The sequence below is a fragment of the Ophidiomyces ophidiicola genome, assembly GCF_022830035.1.
Source record: "Ophidiomyces ophidiicola strain CBS 122913 chromosome Unknown scaffold_27, whole genome shotgun sequence".
Classification (NCBI taxonomy): domain Eukaryota; kingdom Fungi; phylum Ascomycota; class Eurotiomycetes; order Onygenales; family Onygenaceae; genus Ophidiomyces; species Ophidiomyces ophidiicola.
In genome coordinates, this window is record NW_026054667.1 from 22,544 (window position 1) to 36,304 (window position 13,761).

Genomic DNA, 13,761 nt, shown 5'->3' on the forward strand with positions numbered 1-13,761 from the left:
CTTGAGCTAAGTATCCGACATCCTTTCGTCCTTTTTCGCAAGAGACTTTTTCATTGTAGATTCAGCCATGTATCCAGCACCGCCAGCATAGCTGATGATCTGGCGGAGTAGTTTCAATACCAGCTTTGGCCTCACCAAGCCATCTCGCGTCTCGTTTGCCGCGAACAGAAGTTGCTGCTGCTTACATCATCGCTCGGGGCCGTTCTAGACCGCCGCCCCATCCGAGCGTCGGGCTGCCAAGGCATGGCGTGCACCTTTAGACTTTTGCTATGGCGGCCGCCTAAAGCGCCTCGCAGTGCCGAGGTGCCATCCCCGATTTGGCTACCGCCCCGCCACAGTGTCCAATTCCTCACAACCTCCTACCACAGGCCAGCTTTTGGTCTCGACCGAGTTGAACGGCAACACCGGCGAAATCTAGGCCTTTCACACTACAGCAGAAGTTGGAAGATCATCACGAAGTTCCCTGCGGGGCCTCGCGCCTTGAAAGTCCGAACGGCAGTGGCTCTTTGTTTGGCGGAAACGCGGAAACCGAGCGGCGTACGTGGATGAACAAATATGTGGCCACGTGTGCCGTTGCCCGTTGCTCTGGGAGGAGAGGCTTTGAGCATGCTTTGTCTGCTCTTTGTTGACACATACGCATGTACGGGCTACTCTGTATATTGATCCAAGTTTACGCCATACACCGTGGAATGGACGTTGCTCGCCGAACAAGGCCCGCTCGGCGCGGCGAGGCCCGAAATTCTGTCTGCCTTTACGCAATGAGTTTTTTTCTCTTTTCTAGCATCTTCCACTACCCGCAGAACCTCCCACGTCGGAGGAACCGAGTATTCCGACAATCTAACTTTGCAAGCGATTATGTCAGATGGATAGAATTCAGTGAGGTCTTTTTCATTTGCTGGACACATGCAACGCCATGGCGCGACTCCAGGAACCAAAAGCATACCAAAAGCATACCAGAAACAGACACTGGTGCCGCCAATGGCTGGCGGCCCCTCAACGCCGGCACGCGGTACACCCGAGCTTCGGCCCCACTCGCCTCGTCAGGCCTTGCACAAGCACCATACGTTGCCGTTTTCGTTGCTGTCGTTCCCGGGTCGCCTATGGCAAGGGCTCCGTTCCTGAAGGTTTCCAGGCTTTGGTACTCCACAACATTTTACGTTCATGTGAAAACGGTGTGCCTGGATCCATTCCCGTGGATCGCGGTCGAGGTATTTTTTTCTTCAGGCAAATAAGAGCCTTTCTCGCGCCGTCAGAAATGCCGATTGGCTCGGACTCTTCACACTCCGCAAACGTTTCGTTTTGCCGCTGAAGGCGCCGCCTCCCACAAGACTTGGCTGACTTTTCAGTTGGTGTGGGCAGTTAAGCTATAAATACCCTTCCTTGCTCCTTGCCAACTCCTGTTTTTTCCCGTCTATCCGCATTCATTACTTTCTCTAAGGATCTCGTTTTTCTTTCTAAAAGACACTCTTTAAGTCTTTTATTTATTCTTGTACACACTCTTTCTGTACAATTTACTCCTTAAGGAAATCCCTTCTTTTATCAAATATCCCATCTTATTTGGATTTTTGATCTATACTTTATAAAAAAATGCATTCCAAGACTCTTGTCGCTACCGTCGCTGCTCTCGCCGGTTTTCTTCCCACTGCTATCGCAGGCTCCGCCAAGATTGATAACCAGTGCAGCGACGACGTCTACCTTTGGTCTATTGCCGACTCTGCCCACGTCGAGATGAAGAAACTCGGATCCGGCGAATCCTACTCCGAGAAATACCGCGAAAATGGCAATGGCGGCGGTATCTCCATGAAGCTCTCCCTGGACGAGTCCCAAAAGGAAGTGTCTCAGTTCGAGTACACTCTCTCCAAGCCCAAGGTCTTCTACGATCTATCTAACATCGACGGCTATCCCTTCAAGGATGGTGGTGTCTCGATCATCCCATCCGACTCGGAATGTCCTAAGGTCATTTGCTCTGCTGGTGATGGCAAATGCGCCGAAGCCTACAACAAACCTGACGATGATCACGCCACCAAAGGCTGCCCAGACAGCACCGACCTTCACGTCATCCTCTGCGGAGGCAAGAAGGGTGCTAAACTCAAGGTGAAAAAGCCTGTCGCTCGCCACCCTCATGCCCGCCCCTCCGAATAAGCGCGCCCTCCTAACCGGGCAAATACCAAAAAAACACCCAAAAATGTCCAGCTGGCTCCGTGACATTCTTTAACTCTATTGCGATTTTTTTCATTCTCTGTAGATATTATTCTTTTGTTTTTTTACTTGGGGAAATCTGGATCTTTCGGGTTTTGCCATGCCGTTTTGAAAAGGGCGTACTTAAAAGGTTTTGAATTCTGCATTGAGGGAGGTCCCTCTGAGATGTACTTAGAAAACAAGACTACAATAGCCGGAATGCATGAAAAGATTTACTGAGAATGGCTGTCCAATTTTTCAACATTGCGTCTCTAACGTCATACATAACCACTCGCCCTCACAATTGTTGGCCTCTGTGACGTTGCTCAACGGACGAAATAAAGTTAAGCGCGGCTGTCAATGTGGGACACCACGTGGAAAGTGGGTATTGGTGTATGGACAAACTAACTGATTGGTTGCAGCCGTTCTGGGTCGTACTACGTAACCACATACCCAACCAACATCGTTTCTTGACATTTCCTCCCAATATTCTGGAATAGGCCTGTATATCAGAATGGAAGAAGAAACGGCGGTGGACAACCCAGTATAAAATAGTATACGGAGTAGCGTGGACTTATCACAGCTATTACTAGATGAACTATGAAGATTCGACTCCAAATTCTTTATTAACCATGGCCCATATCTCTTAGCAAATAAATGGTCCATTCAGCAGAATATATGTTTCTGCTTCAAGTTCCTCCTTGTATTTTTCCCCAAACGCAAAACGATAAATAGAGCTAGGCGTAACATCTCCTCCATAGGGCCATACGGCTCGAGTGAACTCCCAGTACTCCGGTCGGAAACTCCCGCTTTCGAAATCAATGAGACCATGCAGCTTTCCATTCTTTAAAAAGATATTTCTCATATGTAGATCGGATTGAGTAAAAACAATGTCATACTTCTTTTGGTATAAAACAGACAGTGGCAGTTCGTGTTTCAGTTTTTGGATATTTGGGACATCTTTCACCAGACGGTCTGTAAAATCTGCAACAGTGTTGAAGGGACCCCAAGTTTTCCCACCAAACCTATGATCAGTCAGTGGTTCACCCAAGGTGTCTGCGATGAGGTAGTTTGTTTTGTTTGGAATACGTCGCAGCTGAGAAATCCATTCCGCCAGGTCCTGCCCGATCTGTTTCCGCTCTTCGTATGTTGTTCTATAGTAAACACCTTCCAGCCGATCGCCAAAAATTTCCGTCATCAAGACGAAGCCTGACTGTTCATCTATCATGACCGAATCAATCAATCTCGGTGCGTTTATTGTTGTGTATTTCTCTACTAGAAGTAGTGAATTTGCTTCATTGGCTGCATTACGTCCACCTTTCTTGAGGCATATTCCAAACGGGAGAAACTTAACATAGAATCCTGCCGCTTGTGAGGGAATCAATCGGTCTGCCCATCTAAAGATAAGCTGATAGAGCGCGAGCCTGAGAGAAACTGGTAGGAGGAGTAATATGAATCTAAGGATAAGTCGTCCTGCTTTCCCCACTGTTCTGGGATCTGAAACTTGAATTAGACAACGATATCTATTTTTTCATATGACACACCTTTTCTAGTCCGCCAACCGCCCTTGATTCTGTTCATGACACCGAGAAGATGCAGCGGTTTAGTAAGCTTTCCATGGTTATGGACGAACAGGTCCAGTGGCAACGGATGGCTATCAGGATTAGGCGTGGATGGAGTCTTATAAAACTCCTCGTTACCATTGAGAACAGCTAGGGACATTTCTCCAGGGGTTGTAGGGACGATCCACCACTATTGAAAGCAGACCAACATATCAGCGGTTAACTTATGTATATCTCCTTTTGGTGACTTACTCCTCCATGAGGTAGGCTGGCGCCGTCCCTTCCCCTTTCGAGATGGGGGGACTTGATTATGCTGTAATGACCATGGCGAAACGCAGATCGCGCTATAGGTGACATGAGCCACATATTCTTCAGCTCGTTCTCTTTTCCTCGCAAGGTGAGTGATTCGAATAGTTCCTTAATTGTTTCCTCAGTAAGAAACGCCTCTAGAATTGGTCGTAAAGACCCCTTGTTTAGTTCGTTAGCGAAATATGAGAGAACGGCTCAACTTGACTATAGGCATACCCCGGGCTGCAAAGCAGGGTCTTCCACAATGGATGGCGCGATGATGTATGTTGGCTTAGTATCTACATCAGTTCCCTTGATGCAGCAATGATTATCATCGCGCTCGCGCAGTGCGGCTTCTATCTCCGGAGAGACATTATCATCGCGGCTCACTAATCATGTCTATAAATAAAAATGCCCAAGCGAGTGTTGGGGGAATTCTACCGCACCTTTCCATGCCAGGGCGAGCCACTCTTCCCAGATGGATAGAAGAGTGGTTTCCAAAGGAACGTCGGGTGATTCGGCGACTTTCTGCAGTACGTACCTACCGCCATGGTCTGGTATGCCGGCGTGATTGATGAAGCGAAACAAAGCGAGCTTCTCAATTTCCGCGATCTTCGACCACAGTATGACATCGTAAGCGGAATAGTAGTCTTCGCTCCTCCCAAACATGTTGAGTGAGATCAGTAATCTCCAAAAGATAGACTGTCTCCCGAGAGACAAAGATGACTGAAAGGTGGGACAGCACGAACTGCCCCTGACGCCTGGCCCTCAAAACCTCTGATCAATCCCACCAAGCTCCCGGCCTGATACTCTGTACTCAGGGCTATCCCATGTTGGGAGCTTTCACGTGACTAACCGTCACCCCACCAATGGGATCGCCAGGACCGACCCCCACAATGCGGCTCGATCCGCACTAGAAGCTTAACGGCCCAACAGCTGCGGAGTATCCTAAACACGGTGCACTGGCTCAAAAATGCGCGTCTACATACCTATCCACCCAAGCAATATCGGAGCTTTCGCACCCCCGAAAGAGTCCCCGACAAAGAGTGCGTCCGGCTATCCCGGCCAATGGATCTTCTCAGTTCAAAAATTGCGAGAAGACACCCGCCCCATTGGCTTTTTGAGAAACAAGCAATAGCGGTTAAAATTCTCGTCCGCTCGCTGGGTGGGTGTCTAGACGAAAATGAATATATAAAGGGAGCACCAGGCCCCCTTTTGATTTTATTTCACTGAACTGCCCGCTTTTGCAACGCTCGTCTTAGCCCATTACTACTAATTTTCATTGCATACCTTGAGCTTCCTCGGGATTGGTATTATCAACACCACCATGTCGGAACAATTCTTAAATACTTCCAAACCATCTTCAACCACCCCCATTCCCAATCCGTCCGATGTCGACAGAGGGCCACCAGTAAGGAACCTCGAGCTCTCCATCGAGCCAGGGTCAGTATACCTGGTCTTGTTCAACATGGGCAGCATCAAAAACTTTCACTGGTCACTTGTCGTTGCAACAACTGAGAGAACCGGTATGATGTACCACAATACGAATACTAGTGGGGCCTTTAAATTTGATCCTTATCTTCATCCGCACCTTTTAAACTCGGTCACTTTTTTGCTGGCACTGAAATTTGCGGAAATTACCTCATACGACCGAGAATTCCACCAGTACTTCGCGAATACTCTTAGCAAAATTTCCACTGAAAATCGTACATGTCGACCATGGGCGTTGGAGGCAATTTATGAGACCGCAGACTTAGGGCTCATCAAGTTCGCCCCCAGCCGGTCAGAAACCAGCCTACTTGCAACGGAAGCCGTACTTTTGGTGGATGCCGATGAATCAAAAACGCCCAAAGTCTTAGTTAGCAAATATTTCGCCAAATGATGTACCCCAAAGACCGTTCCCAGCGGCGCGATGAATACACATTAACTGTCCCCTGGGCTGTAGTTTGGATTGTCTCTTTTGCCATGAAGTTCTTACTGACCACTCGGTCAGAGGACAACGACATTTATGATATTGTGTCCTATATCGTTTTTCTTGTCTCTTCTTTCACGCCTGTTAGAAAATGTTTTCATTTTGTTCGGATGAGGGGTATATTGGGACTGAATGGGGGTAGCAAGAACCGAAGCCTTGAAACGTGTTATATTTGGCTGTGCTTGTCCAAAATCAATATGGGCCGTTATGAACCATATACGTGCAAGCTCGATACTGGCCGAAATGATGTTAGTGAGAAGAAAGAGGGCGTACTTGCACGTCTTTCCTAATTATACAAAGCTTAAACAATACGCCAGTTTCTAGGCATAGAAAGGTAGGTTTCGAGATTTAGCTTTTCTAGAAAGTATTTTTTTGAGTTTCATCATCGGACTCTTATGAATATTCCGAGTATATTCCTATAGAATTGCTGATGACCTTACGACTTTTTAGCATCGGAGCAATAGTTTTTTTTGTAGTGAACGTCCATACTCCCTATAAAAACTCCATAAGTCTTACTGGGTAAGCCTTCCCACAGCAGTCTTGAAAAGAGAAACTCCTGAAATGTGCCCCCAAACCCAAACAAGCTCTTGGCTCAAAGCTCACTATATGGTATTCGGCTTGGTCAAATTTTTCAAAGTTTTCTTTTCACTCCGGTTTCAATTTTCTCGGGATAGCTGCCTTGCTACCACAATCTCAGTGTGTTGTTTAGCCGTCGATACCTAGATAGCCGACGCGCAAGCGCGGTTGTGATAATTTGCGCAAGGTGTCTACTATATTCTGCGACCCCATTCGAGCCGTTTCTCGGAAGAGCGTCTGTACAGCTTATGGCTGAGCTGCATGAAGTCTTGAAACCCATTCATTCATCCTTCGGGAAGTAGCCGTTCTTCTTCAGAAACATTCATGGGAAGATTGTGCGACGGTTGACCTCAGCCACTTTGAGGAGGCGAAAAAGCGGCCTCTGTGGCTTGGCTGATTTCCCCAGGCCTTATCCAAGACGGCGAGTTTTTCTTTGCCTTCGTGCCGCTGTTGTTCCTTGAATTGGGCCCTGGTGAATATCAGCGTACTAAGTGATGACTGGTGGAGCATACCCCTGTCAATCAATGCTGCCTTGATGCTACTTGCTAATAATCCAAGTAATATAAAAAACAAATTGGTCCGGCCTTTAGCCACTCCGACCCTGACTGGCTTGGGAACAGGCCCAATAAGCAAGTAGCACTAGTCACAGATAGATGTTAGGCACTGCTAGTGCTCAAATATCTGGCATGTAGGTGCTGACTTGCGCTGCGGTGATGGAACCCCAGGATATAAAGTGCAGCGACGCCAAGGGCCACGAAGCCTGATCTGAATCCTCCAGTTTCCACAAACGGCAGCACGAAACGATGCCAACGATTTCAGTATGCACGTGGTGGGGGTAGAAGAGGTCAATTATGACTGGAATTTCATCTGAACTGCCGCCTGCCCCCCCGTAGATCGAAATGGTCGGACAAGCCCCCTGGAAGCAGCGTTGCCCTTGCATGCGAATAACGCAGTCAAATGACTCGCAAACTCGAAATTCGCAGGAGAAAGATACTACCGAGCCAAGTTACAATTCCGAACAGCAGCGTAGATTTCAGTATACATTATTGAGCTGCTCGAAAAACTCCACATGCAGGTATCCACAAAGGATGGTAACTGGTTTAGTAGTTAGGGGAGCTGTAAATTTCACGAGAAATCTTTCACATTAAAGGCGATCGCGTTTTCTGTTTGATGATTTGAGGAAATAGGAAAACGAAAAGAAGAGAATGGAAGAAATAGCGAGAAATATTCTTTCGCGGAACTCTCTCTGATGGATATCGAGTAACAACTCCGTTTGGTCTCAAATATTGACGGCCCGGCTTTTTAGGCCACCCCACAGCAACAAAATGATGCATGTTAGGATTCGTATATGCCGAGTCGAACGAGTAATTAGTTACCGAAGTGGAATTGAAAATTTCTAGCCTGATGGGCAGTATTGGCTGAGATTAGGCCTAGATTCGAGCGATTGCGCTCCAACAATAGCCGGAACGATGTCGGCTTCTCACTTTTCGGAACACTTATGATGAAAGGACAGCAAGGACCCCAATATTATATTTGTAACTGGGGCTCATTTGCCAGGAACAGATGGAGGTCACCCGGCGTCCCCACTGGAGCTTTTTGGGGGCGCGAAACGAATTGTTTGTCGGATATTTCCAATATTTCAGGGCAGATGTATGTGTGTGTAGTTATGCATGTATACGAGAAGCATATCATATGTAAGCATACATGAAGCCAGGATGGGTAACCTGCAGCCCATCACGAAACTTCTAGAAGCGTTAAAGACACCAATCTTTCAGCTTCCTTCTCCTTTGAACCATAACCCGCCAACAGGTAGCCACTATTATTGAACACTGTTATACAACGGGTATTTTGTGGCTATCCTGTTCTCAAGTTGCCGCAATTTTTACTCGATGCTTGAAAATCTTCATTCACTGCATGCCAACCGCGGATTTTGGGGGGTTATATGTTCCCAATTTTGCGGCGGGCGGCATCCTAGGAGATTATTGCGGTCCAAACCAATGCCACCCGCGAGTGACAGTGTCACCAGTGAGGTATGGTATAGAGAATATGCACGAAGTATGTACGTATGCACATACATAACTACATACGTATGCACTGTGCAATGCAGTTAACGTTGTTTGCCCAAAGATAAAAGCGGGCTTGTCCGATGGATTTCAGGGTTTAATTGACGGAATCGCTGAATTGATACATGTGGAAAGAGACCCCGTGTCATCTAGCACATCAATCAAGAGGTCTTTGAAGCACAAATGCCAGTGCCAATGCTGTCTATACATACTTTGCACACGTACTCAAGTGGCCTAGTACTAACAAAGGAATCTCCTCATGCGGGTCATTTTGAAACCTTGCCAGCAGGGAGGTCCCGTTAACGCTAATCCGGCGCTGGTATGTCTGGTGCGGAGAAGCGGGTGTTTGAAGATAGCTCCCCAAGCTAGTCGACCCCGAAATGCTGAATCCTGTCGCCATTTACGGCCACACGCATGTAACAATGCCAGAGATCCCCTGTCCAGCGATTCTGGGTTAGATTCAGGACGCTCAGTCGCTCCGTATTCGTATCTCTCCACCTGCTTCTGATTACAACACGAAAACAGAGCTTTCATGCCTGGCGTGTCAGAGCGGCGAGGTTTTGTTTCAAGGCCTTTGACCTGGAGAAATAGTAGTGGTCGTGTTGGGGAGAATTCATCGCAGTATCTCTCGAGTGCATCTGGGTAGGTTTTCGGGGGGGACGGCCCGCGGGTAGCTGCGGAGACTTTTACCCACATCGCGCGCTGCGATTTAGCAGGGAGCGCCCAAGACGGGGTGGCTCCGTGTTCCGGGGTTGGAATCGAGCGCGGCCGTCCTTTTGCCATGTCGAGAATTCCCAAGATTGTCAGGCCTCACGAGTCGCACACGACCTCCTGACTGCCGGGCGGGGGCCTCCCTCTCGAAATACGAAGATCCAATCGACAACCCAGCGCCAACCAACTCTTGCCAGGTTGGGAAAAAGGAAACAAGACGCGCGATTCGTCGTGATTCCACCCCGGGCCAATCCCCCGTCAAGGCGTGAACAGAGGGGGCGGAGGAGAGAAAAGCGTGTCTTTCTGTGAGTTGATTTGTCGGCATCCCTGTGCGTCAATTCGAATCGAAGGGGTCAAAACACCGCTGGGCCAGGGATGGGCCTGATACGTTGTCCAATGGAGAGATCTAGAACACAAATGCTTGGTGGCGAGCATCGCCGGCAGCTCGACCCGTCGAAGGAGTTTAAAATCACCCCGTCAAACCGGCGCCTTTGCAGCGCCTTGCCGTTTGCTGTTCGTTAGGCCTGCCGCTACCTGTCCAGATGGTCAAGCGTCATACGACCAACACCGTGGATGAAACCAAACCGGTGCGGCCCACTGCAAACTATTATTCAGCCTTACTCACATCCTAACGGCCGTCAGCATTGAGCTATATAGTTCTCCTGCACACTCACAGGAAGGGCTGTGGGACGAGCGGATTCGTCGACGATTGCGACGGCCACAGAGGAAACACGAAACTAATAATTAACTAGTTAACTAATTAAACAATGCCAAAGGTCTCACTAACTATCGCGGCGTTAGGGTAGCAGCACGGCATAGAGGCCATGGATGCACATCGGTCAGTACATTGATGGTCATTGATTCAGCTCGCACATCGTGTCGCTCAGTAGTTACTCCCTGAGCAGTCGAGGCACAAATCCCGCCGGCCGCTCATCGCCAACCCACGAAACCATCACGGCTGGTTGAGTTGGAAAGCCGCGCACATGCTTAGGCTTGGGTGCTGGATCGACAACAATCGCGACCAAGTGTCGGCCACTGCCTGGCCACATCCCTACTGACGCCGCCCAGGGTCTTTGTGTCTCCTTTGCATAAAAGAAATCCATGTGAGGACGTGGCTGTCTGCTCCACCTGTGGGAAAGGGGTTGCCAGCAGGTTCATGGTGACAAGTATCAAACTTCATCGTAGTGTGCTTGCTGTCTTAACTATGTGTTCCGGAGTGGTCTGCTCGCAGGAGCTCGAATCGTCTCGCATTCACGATCATAGTCGCACTACGACAGGCGTTGAGGATTGCCGGCTGCATCCGTCTTCTTTCTTCCAGTACAGCGTCCACGGCCTGCCTGAGTATGGTGACTTCGTACGGAGTACTCCCGTAGTAGTTGCATGGACTGTCGATAGCTTCCGTAGCAATGGCCGTGCAGCCAGCCGCCTTCGCCCAGATAACCAGCTCTAGCACGGTCATCAGCACCAGCCAGGGGCTGCATGCTGATCCGCCATCTCGTTAGCTTGCCCCCGCACAAGCGCACAGTCCTGCAGCCGTCCCAATCCTGAGCCCGACAAGGCACGGATGCAGCACGGCGAGCCGGGGGGACCGCGAGAGGGGACGACGGCGGCGGGCAGCTCTTGGAGACGACCAGGCCTCGAGGTAGCAGATGAATCAATAATCAGACCAGCAGCCGTGCCGCCCGCCGCATGGAGCGTCGACGCACTGCAGTGGGATCCCGTCCAGCGACCAGGGGGCTCGCCGGAGGCCATTGGCTCGCCCGTCCACCACCCCCAGCTCTAGTTACTCGTCACATTCGCCCCAGCGTGTATTTAGTTGACGAGCTTCGCCGAGCGGCCGGCGAGACGAATAAATAATACCTCCGCCGTCGGAGCTGCTGCTGCTGCTGCTGCTGCTGCTTGCTGCTGGCTGTCCGTCTCGCCGTGTATGGCCCTCCTGCCGCCCATCCAGCCCACGGAATACATACGCTCCTGTCGAGCGTCAATGCCGCCGAGTCTATGTTGTCCACCCAGAATCCAAGCCCATGCAGCTCCCACCAGCTCCAACGGCCGCTCCACAACAGTCCGATGCGTCGTGATGCGGTAGCCAGCAGCGGCCACGACCACGACCGTACTGCCAGCGACCCCAAGCCTGCCGACTGCTCTGGCCTCGTCCTGAAATCTTCTTCGTCGACTCCCAGCAGCACCAACGACAGCTTCTCGCGCCTCTCCAGCTCCACCGCCGCCAGCGATGCCCTCCTCGACGAGGCGCGGCCCAGGCGACCGGACTCTCCCTTAGCCTCTCCTGCGCACTTAAAACAGTACAATGAAGCCCATAGGAGCTTCGCGAGTCACACCTTCTTCCGCACGATGTCTTCGTCCACGCTGCCGTTCAGCTGTCGCACGTACTCGACGGACTCGGACGACGTGGTGCCAAAAGTGGAGGAAATTGACGACGAGGAGGCTTTCGCTATCGAATCGAGCAAAGACCAGGTGATCACGCGGATCCAGCTGGATACGCCGGAGTCGAAGAGCAGCTTCGTGCCGGCGCCGGTGGTTGGGCCACGAAAACGTGGAAGACCGCGCAAGCACCCGCTACCGCTGCCGGGTCAGATCAAAGTCACCAAGGGAAGGTCGAAAACCGGCTGCGTCACCTGTCGGCGGAGGAAGAAAAAGTGCGACGAGACCAAGCCGTCGTGTCTGAACTGCCAGAAGAATTCTGTGGTGTGTGAGGGATACCCCGCCAAAGAGATATGGAAGAGCGGGAAGCAGAAACTGGAAGAAGGTAAGACTGATAGAATGAAGAGCGTGTCGGGCAGTAGGGTGCCATGTAACAGCCGCTGATGGACGCAATACTCTAGCGGCTAGACGATGCTCCCTGGCCGTGATCCCTCGCGAGCTTCCCATCCTGATCGACGGAGTCGAGACAGACGTCGACCGGCGCTTCCTGGACCATTTCGTCTACGATTTCAGCCGTGTGCTTACGTTGATTAACGACGACTCGAATCCCTTCAAGGAGATTCTCATGCCCATGGCGACCCAGCACACCGGCCTGATGCACTCTTTAATGTGCCTATCTGGGTCGCATCTCTCCGCCAGGAATCCAGATCCCCGCTTCCAGGAGCGTAAGCACTATCACTTCGACCGCGCCATCACCGATCTCAGGAACACGATCGTTGCGCGATCCACCGGCAACGGCAAGGAGCCAGAGTTCCTCGTGGAGGATCCTATGATTGCGTCGACCATTGCGCTATGTTTGAATACCATCTGTGAAGGGGAAACAAAGGGCGAATATAGATCTCACATGGACGCAGCTAGATATTTGTTAGTGACGCAGCGTCCTAAAAATGAGAAATTTCGGCAGTTTATCGTGGAATTCTTTCAGTATCACGATGTGTCGAGCTCTTTGACCACCTTAGACCGCCGCCCTATTTGTCTCACCGGAGACCTTCGTCTGCCCGATTTCATCCCTCACGCCCAAGCTGGCGCTCTCCTGGGAATTTTCGATGGCTTATTTCTCTACATATCTGAAATTACGGTCATCCGGGACAAGATACGACAACGTATCAACCAGAAATGCGAGCCTGCTGTGGACTATCAAACACTGAGTGAAGCAGTCACCATAGACTCCAAAATACGCGCCTGGGAGCCATCCTATCCGCCAGACCACCAGAACTGGTTTGCCGCACAGCTATACCGCCAATCAACATGGGTCTACCTCTACCGCACCATTCGCCCCTCACGCCCCAACGAGAAAATCTCCCAAGTCGTCGATGACGGCTTACTCTTCCTTGACCAACTACCCCTGAACGCCGGTGCTTTTAGCATCCTCCTAATGCCCTTATTCCTCCTCGGCTGTTCGGCCTTCGAGCCCCACCAACGAGACCGTATCAAAAAAGGTTTCAACAGCCTGCAGGCATACTCAAGCCTCCGAAATATTAAACCAGCCTTTTGCATCGTGGAAAAGGTATGGGATATAATGGACACCAACCCTGACCAAAGCTGGGATTGGGAAAAAATCATCGACGACATGAACATGGATTTTTTAATTACTTAAACATTTACGACCTTTACTGGCTACGTTCTGTGGTACCCGCCTATACACTCTTGTACACCGCCCTTCACTGCGACCTTCGGTTGATTTCTTTTTTTGGCTACTCAGCATATTGAGCGTTTACAAAATTGGGCAGAATACTTCCTCTTCCTACTTTTTTAGCAAATTTTTCATGCATACAGCCTCCTTAGCGAGCATATTATTCCAATACTCCTATTTGTTGATTTGCCGACTTCTTTCATTTCTCATAAAGTTTAACAAGGTCTCTCAGCGCTGTTTCGTTCTCTTTATCGCTGCTATGGAGTTGTGGGAACATCACGCTCATAGTCACTTCTTTCCACAGTCTTTGGAGGTTTTCTCGGGTTTTTCTTGATGGCA

The 13,761-nt window shown here is 50.1% G+C and overlaps 4 protein-coding genes across 4 annotated transcripts; 3 read left to right on the forward strand and 1 right to left on the reverse strand.

The window, feature by feature from the left end:
* Positions 1-1,587: 1,587 nt before the first annotated feature.
* On the forward strand, positions 1,588-2,142 carry LOZ57_005374 (uncharacterized protein; the record flags this gene model as incomplete). The annotated part of the gene is made up of 1 exon (XM_049254405.1): positions 1,588-2,142. One exon carries the CDS (start codon positions 1,588-1,590, stop codon positions 2,140-2,142), a length of 555 nt encoding a protein of 184 aa, XP_049106552.1.
* A 682-nt stretch (positions 2,143-2,824) lies between these two features.
* Positions 2,825-4,697, reverse strand: LOZ57_005375 (uncharacterized protein; the record flags this gene model as incomplete). The annotated part of the gene is made up of 5 exons (XM_049254406.1): positions 2,825-3,675; positions 3,723-3,930; positions 3,993-4,208; positions 4,266-4,417; positions 4,475-4,697. 5 exons carry the CDS (start codon positions 4,695-4,697, stop codon positions 2,825-2,827), a joined length of 1,650 nt encoding a protein of 549 aa, XP_049106553.1.
* Positions 4,698-5,355: 658 nt separating this feature from the next.
* LOZ57_005376 (uncharacterized protein) lies at positions 5,356-5,910 on the forward strand (the record flags this gene model as incomplete). Its single annotated transcript, XM_049254407.1, has 1 exon — positions 5,356-5,910. The coding sequence occupies one exon, from the start codon at positions 5,356-5,358 to the stop codon at positions 5,908-5,910; it is 555 nt and encodes a 184-aa protein (XP_049106554.1).
* Positions 5,911-11,417: 5,507 nt separating this feature from the next.
* Positions 11,418-13,386, forward strand: LOZ57_005377 (uncharacterized protein; the record flags this gene model as incomplete). Its single annotated transcript, XM_049254408.1, has 2 exons — positions 11,418-12,114; positions 12,191-13,386. 2 exons carry the CDS (start codon positions 11,418-11,420, stop codon positions 13,384-13,386), a joined length of 1,893 nt encoding a protein of 630 aa, XP_049106555.1.
* Positions 13,387-13,761: the final 375 nt, after the last annotated feature.